The sequence below is a fragment of the Bos indicus x Bos taurus genome, chromosome 1 (genome assembly GCF_003369695.1).
Source record: "Bos indicus x Bos taurus breed Angus x Brahman F1 hybrid chromosome 1, Bos_hybrid_MaternalHap_v2.0, whole genome shotgun sequence".
Classification (NCBI taxonomy): Eukaryota; Metazoa; Chordata; class Mammalia; order Artiodactyla; family Bovidae; genus Bos; species Bos indicus x Bos taurus.
In genome coordinates, this window is record NC_040076.1 from 4,137,122 (window position 1) to 4,153,343 (window position 16,222).

The following is a 16,222-nucleotide window of genomic DNA, read 5'->3' on the forward strand; positions in this document are numbered from 1 at the left end:
GGGGGTGCCCTTTAACCCACTATACACTCGTATTCAAACAGTCATACAAACCTAGAAATTCTTTTTTAAGAGTTATTTAAAGAAATCAATTTATTTTTTGGCTGCATGGCTTGTGGGCTTTCGTTCCCCCAACCAGGGATTGAACCTAGACCCTTGGCAGTGAGCGCGTGGCGTCCTAACCACTGGACCACCAGGGAATTCCAGCCAACCTAGCAGTTCATTTTAAAAAACAAAACAAAACTTGCAGATGTTTTTAGTTTTTGTCTTTTCTTGTTTTCCTCCTTATATTACGGCCTCTGATGCCTAACCAAAGGAGTTGTCTCCAAGAGAAGACTTCAAAGATGACAGCTGCCTTTCACATGTGGAAGTTTGGTATTTTCAATTCAAATGTTGTAACGCCAGGATCTTTTGCCTGGAAGTGGAATGGTTAGTCTCCTAGAATTCCACCTCTGGCATGGAGAGAAACTTTCTCATTTCTCTCCCATTGCCTTCTCACCCGTGATGTTTCCTCGAGTATTTTCATGACAGAGGGTTGATTTCAAGTGTTTTGGAAACCTGAGTAAAGCTGACCTTGAGGTGTGACCCGGCGAAGCGGGGAAGTGAGAACTTCTCTGAGGAATCAGAGTGAGACTTGCGGACGCCCGAGGGGCTGTGTGGCTTCGCGTCGGGTGAAGATCATCCTTTGCCTTTGCCCTTCTTCGGTCACTCCCTTTTTACAGATTTGTTTTTCCACATTAGTCTTGAAAATAGAAATCAGCCTCTTTCCTTCTTCTTAGCTGAAAGGACCCCCTGTTTTGTCTCCGGTTCTCCCCTAACCTCTCCCTTTCTCACACGGCTGCAAAGTTCTTTAAATGTCAGGCAGACCTGCCCCGAGTCAATCACAAGTTCCTGTTCTCCAAGGCTGGGCTGCTTCACGGCTACTCCTCTGGGTCCCAAGCTCTGGCAGCCCCCCGAGAACGCTTTGCAAAAGTAGCAGAACCTTTCGGGACCTTCAGAAGGCCACTCACCCCAAGGTTCTGATGTCGTTTTATATAAAAGGTGGTGGTGGTTCAGTCCCTCGGTCGTGTCCGACTCTTTGTGACCCCATGGACTGTAGCCCGCCAGGCTCCTCTGCCCATGGAATTCTCCAGGCAAGAATACTGGAGTGGATTGCCATTTCCTCTTCCAGGGGATCTGCCCGATCCAGGAATCGAACCTGAGTCTCTTGCATCTCCTGCATTGGCAGGTGGATTCTTTACCACTAGCACCACCTGGGAAGCCCATATAAAAAGGTGGTTGGGGGGAGGACAGGGTGCGGGGAGCAAATATGATTGCATTTGGTTCTGTAAACTTATCCCTGAATGTGTTTGGAATGAGATGACCTTCAGTGATTGTAGCTGAGGAGACGCCTGCATTTTGTTTCCATAACAACGATTTTTAGGCTTTAGCTGACTATGCACATGTGTCCATGGTAGACAGGCGTGTACATGGCACATGCATTGCTGAAATCAGGGCGCATTGCCATGTTTCCCCTTGAAATTGTGGGACAGTAGCTAGGATAGAACACATGGGCTTCCCCGGGGGCTCAGATGGTAAAGAATCTGCCTGCTGTGCAGGAGACCCAGGTTTGATCTCTGGGTTGGGAAGATCCCCTGGAGAAGGGCGTGGCAACCCACTCCAGTATTCTTACCCAAAGAATCCCATGGACAGAGGAGCCTGGCAGGCCACAGACCATGGGGTCACAAAGAGTCAGGCAGGACTGAGCAGCTAACAGCAGAGCACGTAGATTCAAGAAGGGGTGTGGTTGTTTGGTCGGTGTGTTCAGGGCAGCTCAGGCCTGCTGGGACATCCCAGTCTAGAACCTTCCAGAACCGAAGCCCACGTGGTCACCCGAGGAGCCCCCTGGCACACGCCAGCTTGTGTGCAGCAGCGGCACCTCTACCAGGCGAGCTCGGTGTGCCCTTTAGAAGCGGGGCTCCTCTGCTGCTGTGATCTGATTCGATGCTGCTGCTGCTTTTATGTATGTGTGTGTGTGTGAGATTAAACATTTTTCCATCTCGCGTTGGCAGGCCTGAAGGCGGGAGATGAGATTCTCGAGATCAATAAGCGGGCTGCAGGCACCCTGAACTCCTCTGTGCTCAGAGATTTCCTCACACAGCCGTCCCTGGGCCTCCTGGTGAGGACCTGCCCCGAGCTGGAGGGAGGAGCAGAGCTGCTGGAGAAACCGCCCCATCGGCTGGACGGCCCGGCCGACCTCGGCGAGAGCCCCCTCGCCTTTCTCAGCAGTGACACAGGTATGGCTGTGCCCTGGGGGTGCCCCTTGTGGCTTGCGTCTTTCTGTGGATTTCCTGCGCCTGGCAGGTCCTGTGAGATGCCTGAGGAAGATGATCAGGTTACTGAGCTCCCATGTCGAGGTGTAAAGGGGCTGGGAACTTACATGCTGGTGGAAGTGCCGCTTGGCTGCGATGGAAAGCTCTGTTGTGCTGCTGCTCTTTGTGCTCTGGGGGAAAGATAAGTAGATGGAGGCCACTGTCTCTTGACTGTGGGTGGAGATGTAGAGACGCCGGACTGCCAGGAGTCACTGAACATGCTGGGGCTTTGGTCCTGCCCCTGCTTCCACGGCACCATCTCCTATGTTGCCCCAGTCCTGTGTTTCCTTGTGTGGAAGGGGAGAGGATGTGGACTGAGAAGCCTGGAGTGGAAATATGCCCAGAGCTGGTGTTTGGTCTGCTTTTCCCTGGGGCTCTTCTGACCTCGAGTCTGGAGACGAGCCCTTTGGCAGAAACCCCCTCCCCTGCGCCATCTGCTGTTTTTCCTGTTTATACCTTTCCTTCCTCTCCCTCTGACAACCTTATGCTCACTCTAGAAGGAGCAGCTTGGATGCGACCTGCCCCAGGAAGCCTTCTGGGACCCCCACCGAGCTCCATCCTCTGGCTCCCCAGACATCTTTCATGTGGGCTCTCTTCCTGCAACACTGTTCTTGCTTGCATCTCTCCATCTCCTGAATTTGTTTCCTGGGACTGGGCTTAGAGCTTCTTCATTTTTAGGTGCTCATTCTTGTTCAGCAGGAGAATCTGGGAACAAGCCCACGGATGAATAGATACGGCTCTCGCTTAATCTCGCCGTGATCTGTTCTAGAGCTGGGGTGGCTTTTAGTAAGCTGGGACTGGGGACTTATTTTTAAAAGTTGAATCCTTTCCCACCTCTGAGTGTAGGTACTTTGAGTATTCTTGTTTTGCAAAGTCCCTTCTGAAGCTCGGTCGATAAGAATAGATCACACCAGATGCCTGCTGATAGCTCATCCTTTTATCGAGTGGTTCCCTGGGAGAATTTGACAAGTTGAGTCTTGAGAGAATCAATCCCAATCAATTGTAGTACCCATACGCCCATCGTATCTTTAGGAAAGCATTCCAGGGAGCTGTGTACCTTTTTGTTTGTTTAATTGAAATATAGTTGAATTACAGTGTTGCATTACTTAACCACCATACAGCAAAGTGACTCAGATATATAGATATATATATGTAGTGTGAGTGCTTAGTCCTGTCCGACTTTTTGTGACCCCATGGACTATATAGCCTGCCAGGCTCCTCTGCCCATGGAATTTTCCAGGCAAGAATACTAGAGTGGGTTGCCATTTCCTACTTCAGGGGATCTTCCCAACTCAGGGATTGAACCCATGTCTCCTGCATTGGCAGGCAGATTCTTTACCATTGGGGCCACTTGAGAAACCTAAAGATATAGGAGGCCTGGCGTGCTGCAGTCCATGGGGTCACAAGAGGTGGATATGACTGGGTGACTGAACAACAACATATGTACATACATATACATATATATACACACACATACATATATAACATATACGTATATATATATATTCTTTTTCATATTCTCTTCCATTATGGCTTATCACAGGGTGTGGAATATAGTGCCCTGTGCTCTATAGTAGGACCTTATTGTTTATCCATTCTGCATATGCCCGTTTGCATCTGCTAATCTGAAACACCCACTCCTACCCTCTCGCACCCTCCTCCCCTGGTGGAAGATAACCACCAGTCTCTTCTCTGTCCCTGATTTTGTTTCTATTTCGTAGATAGGTTCGTTCATATCGTATTTTAGATTCCACGTATAAGTGGTATCAAATGGTATTTGTTTTTCTCTTTCTTTATTTTTATTTTTTTTTCTAATTTTATTTTATTTTTAAACTTTACATAATTGTATTAGTTTTGCCAAATATCAAAATGAATCCGCCACAGGTATACATGTGTTCCCCATCCCGAACCCTCCTCCCTCCTCCCTCCCCATACCATCCCTCTGGGCCGTCCCAGTGCACCAGCCCCAAGCATCCAGCATCGTGCATCGAACCTGGACTGGCAACTCATTTCCTACATGGTATTTTACATGTTTCATTGCCATTCTCCCAAATCTTCCCACCCTCTCCCTCTCCCACAGAGTCCATAAGACTGTTCTATACATCAGTGTCTCTTTTGCTGTCTCGTACACCGGGTTATTGTTACCATCTTTCTAAATTCCATATATATGCGTTAGTATACTGTATTTATGTTTTTCCTTCTGGCTTACTATACACACTGAGGAAACCAGAAGGGAAAGAGACACGTGTACCCCAATGTTCATCGCAGCACTGTTTATAATAGCCAAGACATGGAAGCAACCTAGATGTTCATCAGCAGATGAATGGATAAGAAAGCTGTGGTACATATACACAATGGAGTGTTTTTCTCTTTCTGACCAGGGAGCTGTGAATGTTTAAATGATAGGGAATGAATACCACGAAGGCTGTTCTTTTACGTGACCACAAGATGGCAGGCTCAACCCCATAAAACTTGGTTCACAGTGGTTTCTGTAAAATGACCCAAGTGAGGCGTGTTGGGTTACGTTAGGTTATTGAAAGGATTTTGTAAGGTCTGGGTGTACATACTACAAATCACAGTGTGTGCTCAACCATTTTTTGGATATTTTCTCCTGTCTCAGTTTTTCCTTGTAGGTTATGGGTATAAATTAAGGGTTGGCAAATTAAGACGCACTGGCCAAATCCAGCCTGTGGCCTCTTTTTATAAATAAAGCTTTATTGGAACACAGTCACACCCATTCATTGATGTTTTGTCTTTGGCTGCTTTCCCATTTCAGCGGCAGATTTGAGTAGTTATGACTGGGATGCATGGTCTGCAAAGCTGAAAATACTATCTGGCCCTTTACAGACCTCTCATATAAAGTGTGAAATTGCTCATGATTTGTTCCTTTAAACACAATCACTGTTTTGATGTATTTCTTTCTTTTGAGAAAAGATTTGTGTGTGTCTCTGTGTTTATGCATATACACAGTTTGTGAAGTTTTAAGACTTTATTAAAATTTTTTTTATTTTAAAGATGTGTTTGTACATAGGTACCTATTTTGAGAATATCTGGGTATATTCTGTGTACATAGCTTTACCCTGTCCACAGCTGACCATACATCCTCCTTTAGACCAGATGCCTTTGAAATCTGTGTGCTAAATATACTGAACCTAATGTTGTTTAAGAATTGATGCATTTGAACTTGTGGTGTTGGAGGAGACTCTTGAGAGTCCCTTCGACCACAAGGAGGTCCAACCAGTCCATCCTAAAGACCAGTCCTGGGTGTTCTTTGGAAGGACTGATGTTGAAGCTGAAACTCCAATACTTTGGCCACCTCATGCGAAGAGTTGACTCATTGGAAAAGACCCTGATGGTGGGAGGGATTGAGGGCAGGAGGAGAAGGGGACAACAGAGGATGAGATGGCTGGTTGGCATTACCAACTTGATGGACATGAGTTTGAGTGAACTCCGGGAGTTGGTGATGGACAGGGAGGCCTGGCGTGCTGTGATTCCTGGGGTCGCAAAGAATCGGAGAGGACTGAGCAACTGAACTGAACTGAATGTTGTTTAAACCCCATTAAAACTTTTTTTATTTTGGAATCATTCTTAGAAGATTTATGTATTTGTTTGTTTCCAAATCAAAACTGGGCTTCTCTGGTGGCTCAGACAGTAAAGAATCTGGCTATAATGCAAGAGATCCAGGTCCGATCCCTGGGATGACAAGATCCACTGGAGAAGGAAATGACTGTCCGTTCCAGACTTCTTTCCGGGCGAATCCCATGGACTGAGGAGCCCCGAGGGCTACAGTTCATGGGGTCACAAAGAATTGGACAAGACTGAGTGACTAACACATACACACACATGTCTTGGAATCGACATTTAAGTATTTGCTCTTAAGAATTAAGCTGGAAAAAAAAAAAAGAATTAAGCTGGTTGCTGAATGTTCCCTGTTGACTGTGACATGCTTCTGTCCTTATGCTTTAACATTCTAGTGTAGTTCTTTGTTCTTTTAATCACTTCACCTTTTACTATTTTGTAGTGATCAAAAACCCTTCAGAATCAAGTGTGCTTGGTCAAGTTAGATAATCAACCTGGTTCAGAAATACAGCGTGAAGGTAAAGTCACAGTGTGGGTTTCCTGGATGTTTTCTAAGTTGGTTTCAACATTATTAAGTTCCAGAAGCATTCTCAAACGCTCTCAGCAGCTGCAGCTCCATCCCCGTGGCCAGAGGGAAGCAAGACACTCAGCCCCCCACCTGGGTCCCAGCCTGTTTGCTTTCTGGTTGTTACCATTTCCTTGTCTGCATTTAACAGTGGAAGATAAAAGAGGGGGCGAGTAAACAGGATAAAACAACCTGAAAGATGGTCCGCAATGAAGTAGAGATAAAGCAGTGTCCACAGACAGCTGCAGTGACTATAGAAAACAACGGAGAAACTGTGGACTATAGCCTTAGTCTAAATTTAGAAGTAACTAAAAATAAGAAGCATCCTGAGTGACAGAGTTGAGATGTGATGTGGAGACCATTTTAGGGTGGTCATAGGGAATGTGAGGCCACGTGGACAGAGGGCCTGGCCGTGTCCACAGGCACCCCGGCTGGCGCCTATCTGCAGGAGGTTTTACCTGGTGAATCGCCCCTTGTAGCAGGTGCAAGTCTGCAAGCTTGGCCCTGATCCTGCCCTGAGAATTCTGATGGAAAGATGTGATTAACTTTCAGGGCTGGATTCTTTGTGAAGCCTTTTTCATGGAGAGGTTTGTTTCCTTGATGTAGAAACCTCACTGCCTAATGGCTTAAGTGGGCTGTGGAACCAGGTTCCTTGGGAATGAGTCCCGTGTTGATCTTTATTAGCTTTGAACAGATTATGGTTAATCTGTGCCCCGTGACCTCGTGCCTGCAGTTGGGATCATACCACGCTACTATCAAATGAGGCTATTGTGAGGAATGATTGAGTAATTAAAGTGTTCAGAATAAGTCCTAGGAGGTGCTCAGTGAATACGCTTTCAAAGCACAGTGTCTTAATGGTGACGGGAAGGTTCTCTGACTTGTAACCAGGGGCTGCTGGGTGTTATTCTCCTCAGTACTCTACTCCACTTCTGTCTACACCAGGATATTGTCTGAGAACTAAGTTTATGAAGTATACTTAAAGCAGTTTCCTTCCCTGGGTAGAAAGAAGTAGATTCTACTGTCTAGATGCTGAGACCGCAAGGCCTCTTTTCAGAAATAGTGATTCCCTTGGTCTGGGGCAGGGCTTGGGTATGCATTTGTTAGGGTGTGTGGCTGCTTAAAAACTTTCAGGTGGTTCTAATGTGCCGTCAAGATGGGAGGTTACTCTCTTAGGTCACCAGCTCTCTCCTTGGTTCTTGGTCCTGTTTTTTGTCTGCGTGAAATGGTAAGATGATTGGAATGTTACGGCCCCATGCAGACCATAACTGGGGTGTTTGTGGATAACTTTCTGTTGTCTGCTTCGTTGAGATTTTTGTAATGACAACCTGCTAGGTGATCTTCTTTATCCTCCCCTTCCTCAGTATGGGAAGGACACTTCCCGGTATGGGTTGCTGTGTTGGTTTGGAATGTCAGGGACTGGAAAATAGATCCCATCCTTGGGGTTCCCTCTAAGACTCAGTTTTTATTCTTGGCCATTGGCCATCCATGTGTCCTTGTGGAAATCTGCCTGGGGCTATTCTTCATCTTTTTTTTTCAACAGTTGTTTAGGTCCATACCGGTATGAAAATGGGGGAAGGAGGTCCAGACAGAAAGCTTGTTGCTTCAGTGGCTCTTGTTTTAGAAAGAGCCTTGAAGTGAAGGGAAAGCTGGCATGCTGCTACTGCTAAGTCGCTTCTGTCGTGTCCAACTCTGTGCGACCCCATAGACGGCAGCCCACCAGGCTCCCCCATCCCTGGGATTCTCCAGGCAAGAACACTGGAGTGGGTTGCCATTTCCATAGGAAGTCGCAAAACTTTAGTTTCTTTGAGCGTCCCAGAAAGTCTCTCTCATGCTCCTGTGTGATTTATTTTGAATTATGATCTCATCTGGTGCTGCTGCCATTTCAGACCAGAAAATTCTTTGTTGTGGTGGGCTGTTCTCAGCCTTGACGTTAGCAGTTTTCCAACAAACCACTCTCAGCTAGTCCTTATAACCCTCTTCCCCAAATTGTGTCGATTGAAAATAATCTTCAGACATTGCTAAATGTTCTCTCAGGGTGAAATTTTTCCAGGTGAAACCACTGGCCTGGTTTATTAGAATGTAAACCTTTACTCCTCAGTTAGCGAAGTATTATATGAACATCAATGTAGGAAAGCAAATCTAATCTAAAATAATTTTTGAAATAACTTTGATAAAACAAAAGCCCCTGATATCATGCCAGCTATAAGAATTATAATTCAGAGGGCATCCATGATGTCTTTCCAGGACTTCAAAATGTCTGTCTCTCTTACTTTAAGTTCTGTGCTTAAGGGTCAAGTACATTTGAGTTTTGTGATGGAGGCAGCTTGGCTTTATCATCCCTAAAATTCACTTGACCAGTTGGCATAAAACAGGTGCCCTTGCTTAGATCAGCAAATAGTTTATGATATTACAATGAAGGGCTTCCCTGGGGTCTCAATGGTAAAGAATCTGCCTGCCAAAGCAGGAGACACGGGTTCAAGCCCTGGGTCAGGAAGATCTCCTGGAGAAGGAAATGGCAACCCACTCCAGTATTCTTGCCTGGGGAATCCCGTACACAGAGGTGTCTGGCAGACTACAGTCCATGGGATTGCAAAGCATCAGACACTACTAAGCGACTAATCAACAGTTACGATGAAAGCTCAGTGAACTAACAGTGTTCGTGTCCGACCCTTTGTGACCCCATAGACTTCATGAAGCCCGCCAGGCTCCTCTGTCCATGGGATTCTCCAGCCAAGAATATTGAAGTGGGCTGCCATTGCTTCTAATTTGAAAAATGGTCTTTCCAGAAGTTGAGCTGGGTGGGTTAAGTGGCTGTGGCCCACCCTAGCCCCTACCTGTTAAAGGCAGTTGGGGTGAGCCTTGGGTTTGGAGAGTCAGCCCCCTGGATCTGATGCTGAGTGGAAAGATGGCCATCTGTGGTGGGCACTGGGAGCCCACCTGCAGGAAGTAGATTAAGCAGCCTTTGCTGTAACAGGAAAGGCTTCTGTGATAGCCAGGAGAGTCACGGCATCTTGGTCAGAGTGGAGGAAGCCGTTAGCCTTCTTTGATTTGCCCAGCAGTGCAAACCTGTGCCCGTGAAGTGCAAGGTTCTGTTTCTGGTTGACGTTCCACACACATTGTCTGCAGCTCCATTCTGCAGACAGCCGGGAGGGAGGGGCGACACAGCGAGAGGAGCCGCCCAGACTTGTCTTCCTGCGGGGGGGCAGGGTCGCCTTCTCCAGACTCACAGATAGCCAGGTGCGCGTGGCCTTCAAGATGTCTGCTGGGAAAATGTGGAACTGTGTGCGATTTGTAAACTGCCGTGTGCGATGCTTACTGTCACCCAGCACAGGTCCCGCTCCCGAGTGCCCTGCTGGGGAAACCCCAGCGCCTGGTCCTGCCTTCCGGCTGGTGCTGATTAATGACACCATCAAGCCCTGTGTGTGGAAAAACAGTGTTGCTTCGGAGATGAAAAGCCTCCATTTGTATTATTTTAAAGAACATTAGTGGATTATAGTTTGACTTTCACAACAAGCTGATAAGATTGGGAAGAACTATATGTACAGTTTTTACGGATTAAAAAACTGTTCTGTGTAGAGAAACAGACTCTGGGATTTTGTGAAATGTGGTTGGAAAGAACTTGTCTTTCAGTTAAAATTGTAGTGTTTTTCCTCCCCCGCCCCCTATAGAGTATATATAGCTCTCCTGAGGGTTCTTTTTTTTTTCCTTTATAATTGTTTTGATTTTATTTTCTTAGCTTGGGGGAGGGGTGAGTGTTTATATTGATCTTATATATTATGAGTGTTTTTATGGAGTTCTTATATGACAGTAAAATGGCTGAAAAGCAAAGCAAAATCATAGCCTAAGGATTGGGTTCCAGCTCAGTGTCTTTCCTGTGTGTGTGTGTGTGTGTGTGCGCGCGTGCATGCACACACGCACATTTAGTCACATCTGACTCTGCGACCCGTGGACTGTAGCCCACCAGGCTTCTCCATCCATGGAAATATCCAGCCAAGAATACTGGACTGTGTTGCCATTTCCCCTCCAGGGGATCTTCCCAACCCAGGGATAGAACCCATGTCTGCTGCATTGGGAAGCCCCAGTATCTTTACTGGCCACGTCTAACCTTTCCTTTTTCCCTTCCCCTCAGTTGTTTTTCACTCAGAGATTGAAACTCAGGTGTTAATAAAGACCTTTAAAAAGTCAGTTATGATTGGTTTTTCTTGGGAAATGTTTGGAGTATCTCTTAGTTTAACAAACATTGTTAATATATCTCATAAGGCAAAGATCTTTTTTGCCTTCCTCTGTTAAGTTCTAATGGGCTTGAATGGAACCTGAGTGAATGTACCTCATCCGAGTAAAGAGATTAATCAAAATGTAAGCTTACGTGCATGTGTTTGTACTTCTCCGAACCTCATTGTTTTCTATCCTGATAATGGTGAGTGGGACGTGCTAGCGGCAAAGGTTTCCTTGGTTACAGAAACAGTCCCATTATGATGTGAAAATAATTTTAAGAAGCAGAGAAATGATCACATCTGTTCACAACATTAAATGTTATTTATGGCAGCTTTTGTGATGGCCTATGGGTTCTGTCCTGCTGGGCTCAGCTCTGCCCTGAGGTTCCCCATTCTCTGAGGCCGCCCTGTGCTTGGTCACTCAGTCGTGTCCAACTCTCGTAGCCCTCCAGGCTCCTCTGTCCATGGGATTCTCCAGGCAAGAGTACTGGAGTGGGCTGCCGTGGCCTGCTCCAGGGGTTCTGCCCGGCCCAGATCTCCTGCATTGCAGGCGGATTCTTTACCGAGCCACCCGCCCTGCTTATCCTGTTTTTAAAAATTGGGGTGTAATGGATGTATAACATTAGTTTCAGGAGTAGAACATAATGATTCTATGTTTGTATGTATTGCTATATGATCTGCACTGTGTCTAGTTAACATCCACCAGGACACATACTTTTTGTTTTTTCCTGATGGTGAGAACTTTTGAGGTTTACTTTCTTCAAATACAATACAGTATTATTAATTAGTGTGTGTGTGTGTGTGTGTGTGTGTATGGCTTCCCAGCTGGCTCAGCAGTAAAGAATTCGCCTGCAATACGGGAGACGCAGGTTCCATCCCTGGGTCCAAAAGATCCCCTGAAGAAGGAAGTGGCAACCCACTCCAGTACTCTCGCCTGAGAAATCCCGCAGACAGAGGAGCCCGGCGGGCTGCAGGCCATGGGGTTCACAAAGAGTTGTACATGACTTTGTGACTAGACAGCAACAAATGTTGTACGTCTCCATGATTTGTTTATTTTATAACTGTACATTTTTACCTTTTTACCCGTTTTACCTACCTGCCCCACCACCCCCTACCTCTGGCAGTCTCCAGTCTGTTCTCTGTGTCCGTGAGGGCTTTTGCCGTGTTTTTAGATTCTACATATAAGTGAGATCGTACAGTATTTTCTTTCTCTGACTTATTTCACTTAGCATAATGCCCTCAAGGTCCATCCATGTTGTTAGATATAGTAGATTTCCTTTGGTTTTTAGGTCGGTTCAGTTCCATCGCTCAGTCGTGTCTGACTCTCTGCGACCCCATGGACTGCAGCACGCCAGGCTTCCCTGTCCACCACCAACTCCTGAAGCTTGCTGAAACTCATGTCCATCGAGTCGATGATGCCATTCAACCGTCTCATCCTCTGTCGTCCTTTGGTTTTATAGCTGAATAACTCTCCATTGCCTACCCCCGCTCATCCTCTGTCCCTTTAGTTCTGGCCCTGTTCCGTCTCTGGTTCCAGGTGTCACTGGCACCTCCTTTGTGCCATGTAGTGATGTGCTGGGTGCTGGGAAGAGTAGAGGTGGGACAGGCAGTTTCCTGTTCTTGCTTCCTCAACACGCTCTTAGCCTGTCTTCAGTTCTCTGAGCTGTCTGCATGTGCACTGGTGAGTAAATGGGGACAAAGAAAATAATTCCTTCAGTGTCTGTCGTTAGAGGAAAAGTCTCTTGTGGTGAAGGAAGCTAGAGTAGGAAGTTGCAAAATTCTGTTTGTATAGGGTTGCGTAGAAACTCAACAATGGTGTTCTATAAACTCTTCCCCTGGGAGGTGTTCAGAGAAAGCCTTGAAGTGTGGGAGCAAGAACGTGGCTTTTCCTGGTTTAATTCCCTGTTCCTGCCATGCTGGTATCTCTCTTCAGCTCTCTTAAAGGGCACCACTGTCAATTCCTGCCTCTCTGGCTTTCTTTGATGACTTAAGTTCCGCTAACCACGTATTGGTCATCCACTACCTTGTAACAAACCACGGGAAACCACCATTTAATTTGCTCACTGCTGGGCCGGGCTCAGCTGGGTGCTTGGTCTGCTCTCCTTGCCTCAGTCAGTCTCGTTGGCTGTGCCATTTGGGCTTGACTGGGACTGAGTTAAGCTGGCCTTTTTCACGTATTTGGTGATTGGCTGGCTGGACCCCTCTTTCTTTGAGGTCTTTCATTCTCAAGAGGCTACCTTGGGGGTTTTATCATATGATGGTCCAGCATTCCTGGAGGATCAGACCCCAAACTGTAAAGCCACATGAGACCTTAGCTCAGAATTCACATATCACCACTTGGGTCACATGCTGCTGTTCAAATCAAGTCACAGTTCAGTCGCTCAGTCGTGTCCAACTCTTTGTGACCCCATGAATCACACACGCCAGGCCTCCCTGTCCATCACCAACTCCCAGAGTTCACTCAGACTCACGTCCATCGAGTCAGTGATGCCATCCAGCCATCTCATCCTCTGTTGTCCCCTTCTCCTGCCCCCAATCCCTCCCAGCATCAGAGTCTTTTCCAATGAGTCAACTCTTCGCATGACGTGGCCAAAGTACTGGAGTTTCAGCTTTAGCATCATTCCTTCCAAACAAATCCCAGAGCTGATCTCCTTCAGAATGGACTGGTTGGATCTCCTTGCAGTCCAAGGGACTCTCAAGAGTCTTCTCCAACACCACAGTTCAAAAGCATCAATTCTTCGGCTCAGCTTTCTTCACAGTCCAACTCTCACATCCATACATGACGATAGGAAAAACCATAGCCTTGACTAGACGGACCTTTGTTGGCAAAGTAATGTATGTCTCAGCTTTTGAATATGCTATCTAGGTTGGTCATAACTTTTCTTCCAAGGAGTAAGCGTCTTTTAATTTCATGGCTGCAGTCACCATCTGCAGTGATTTTGGAGCCCCCCAAAAATAAAGTCTGACACTGTTTCCACTGTTTCCCCATCTATCAAGTCACAAGAGCAGCCCAAATTCATGGGGTGTGGAGACAGACACAGAGATCCATGCTTACAGGAGCAGGAAGAATCATCACTGTCATCTTTGCTGCCTTTTCTCTGTCTCTCCTCTTTTATTAATTTTTATCTTCAGTTAAGGGCAGAAGCAGAGCCAACGGGGTGAAAAAAGAATATATGTTTTAGAATCAGATAGACCCACACTTATTGATTCATAGGACTTCTTTTATATTCTAGATATTCGTACTTTTGCCAGTTATACGAGTTGAAGATAACTTTTCTCAGTCTGCAGTGTATCTTGTTGCCCTCGTGTTGCCTTTTGACAAAGGAAAGTTTTTAATTTTAGTAAAATCTGATTTTCTGTTTCCTAGGATTTGTGCTTTTTTCTCTCTTGTTTAAGAAATCCTTCTCTCTCTCCCCTGGGTAACAAACATTTTCTTCTGTTATTTCCTGCTGAAAGATTTATATTTTGAACTTTTCCCTTTCTGGTTTATACTTCCCTGGCACTGATTCTTGTGAATGATGGGAGTTAGGGTCCAGCTTTTTGTTTCCCCATGTGGGTAGTCATTATCAAATGTTCCATTCTTTTCCCCCGGATCTGCAGTGCCACATCTGCTGTGCATCACACTTCCACACATGGGTGGGGCTGTTTCTGGGACTCTCTGTTCTGTTAGCCTGTCTTCTTGCTAATTCTGCACTGCTTTGTATTACTGTTAACTTTAAATGCATGCTGATATCTGGAAGGGGAAGTACCCCAGTCTCGCTTTTTCTTTCCCCGCCGCACCCCTCTAAAACTGTCTTTGGTATTACTGGCCTTTTGCTCGTTCATAGCAAATTTTGTTCCAGAAATAATGCTGCCAGTGTGGTCTGTCTGAATTCAGATCCCTCGCTATTTGTTGAGATTTATATCATAGCCTCATATGTGGCCTGCTTGCCTACATTGCTAATCCTTGGAAAAAACATGCATCCTCAAATTCTTGTGCGTAGGGTTTAAAATGCACTCGTGGGTCAGGCTCAATAATTCTTGATGTTTACCTCTTCTGTAGTCTGACTAAATCTATTTTGTCTGGCATTTGAAGAGCATTCTTTACGTTTGCCTGATTTTCTACCCCGATACTTTCAGTCTTCTTTGTCTTTTTTGTTTAGTCTATTTCTTATGTATAGCATGTAGGTGAGGCTTTGTGTGACGTTATTTTGGTTTTTATCTAAACATGAAGTTTAATATTGCATTTAGTCTACATCACATTTATTTAGAAGATCCACATATCTTGGCTCGTTTCTCTCATCATATTTTGCTATCTTGATCTCGTTTATCCTTCCTGCCCTTTCTAGTCCTCTTCTGGGTTGAATTTCTAAATTCCACTTTCCCCTTTCAACTTACACAATCTAATTATATTCTATTCAGTGGTTGCCCTTAATTTTTTTTTTTTTGCCCTTAAAATTTTAACGTCTCCTGAAGCATAAAAGGATCGTGAAATGATTTAAATACAGTCGCCCACCATGGCTTGAGTTTCATCTTGTGTTTTTGGAACAAATGCCTTTTGTGTGTGTGCGTGAAGTGTCGTGACTTGCCTGTTTGTGTTGTGTTGTTCAGCCGCTCAGTCGTGTCCAGCTCCTTGTGACCCTGCGGCAGCAGCACCCCAGGCCTCCCTGTCCTTCACCATCTCCTGGAGCTTGTCCTGTGTGTATATCAGCTCTTATTTATCATCTCACCTTGTCTACCAGATTATGCATGTGTGTGTATACATATTTTCCCACCCAAAATACATCCTTTAGAGAATTTTTTTAGGAAAGTTCTGTATTACTAAGCTTTCTCACTCTTTGTCAAATGTTTCTTATTGTAAATTTTTCTTCTTGAACACTATTTTGACTTGATATTATGTCAGTCTTGTGTTGACAGTTTGAGAATTTGAGGATGTCTGTGCTTTAGTGAGGTAATGTCTTCAAATAGGCCTTTCAAACGTCTTTCTTAAGCTTTTATTCTTATCCATTGAGTGCTTAATTTCACTGTTTACAGCTCTCATTTCTAAAAATTTTACAAATTTACCTAATCTTTTTTGAAAGTCTCTCTTTTGTTGTTCCTTTTTCTTTTTTTTTGCAGCATACTCATTTGACAATCTGATAATTACGGTATTATTCCTAGGAAATCTCCTTCTGCCTGTTGTGGCTGCTGTGTCTCCATCATGGGGAGCTGGTTCTCCTTGTGTTGTATAATGATGGATTGTGGTTCTTGCTGGACCAAGCTTATGCCTGACCGTTAATATGAAACCATCATTAAGGGTGATTCCCTCCAGAACAGACTTGTTTCTTGCCTTCTGCCAGAGGCCCTTGGAATACAAATTTAGAGAAACTTTAAGGCAGTTTTTCATCTTGAGTATCACGTACTGAATGTTTGTGTTCTGCCAGATTTCCTACATTGAAGTCCTAACCCACAACGGGAGGTTTATTAGGAGTTGGGGGCCGTTGGGAGGTAATTAGGTTCAGATGAAGTTACCGGCTGGGGCTCCCATAATGGGATTA

At 45.4% G+C, this 16,222-nt stretch overlaps 1 protein-coding gene across 6 annotated transcripts in view; it reads left to right on the plus strand.

Annotated features, from left to right (window-relative positions):
• TIAM1 (T cell lymphoma invasion and metastasis 1) overlaps positions 1-16,222 on the plus strand; it is a 465,511-nt gene that overhangs the window by 388,896 nt on the left and 60,393 nt on the right. For all 6 annotated transcript variants that reach the window (XM_027538787.1, XM_027538923.1, XM_027539081.1 and 3 more), the window contains one exon: positions 2,049-2,273. In XM_027538787.1, the coding sequence (XP_027394588.1) occupies positions 2,049-2,273 (225 nt within the window). The remainder of the gene's footprint in view (positions 1-2,048; positions 2,274-16,222) is intronic.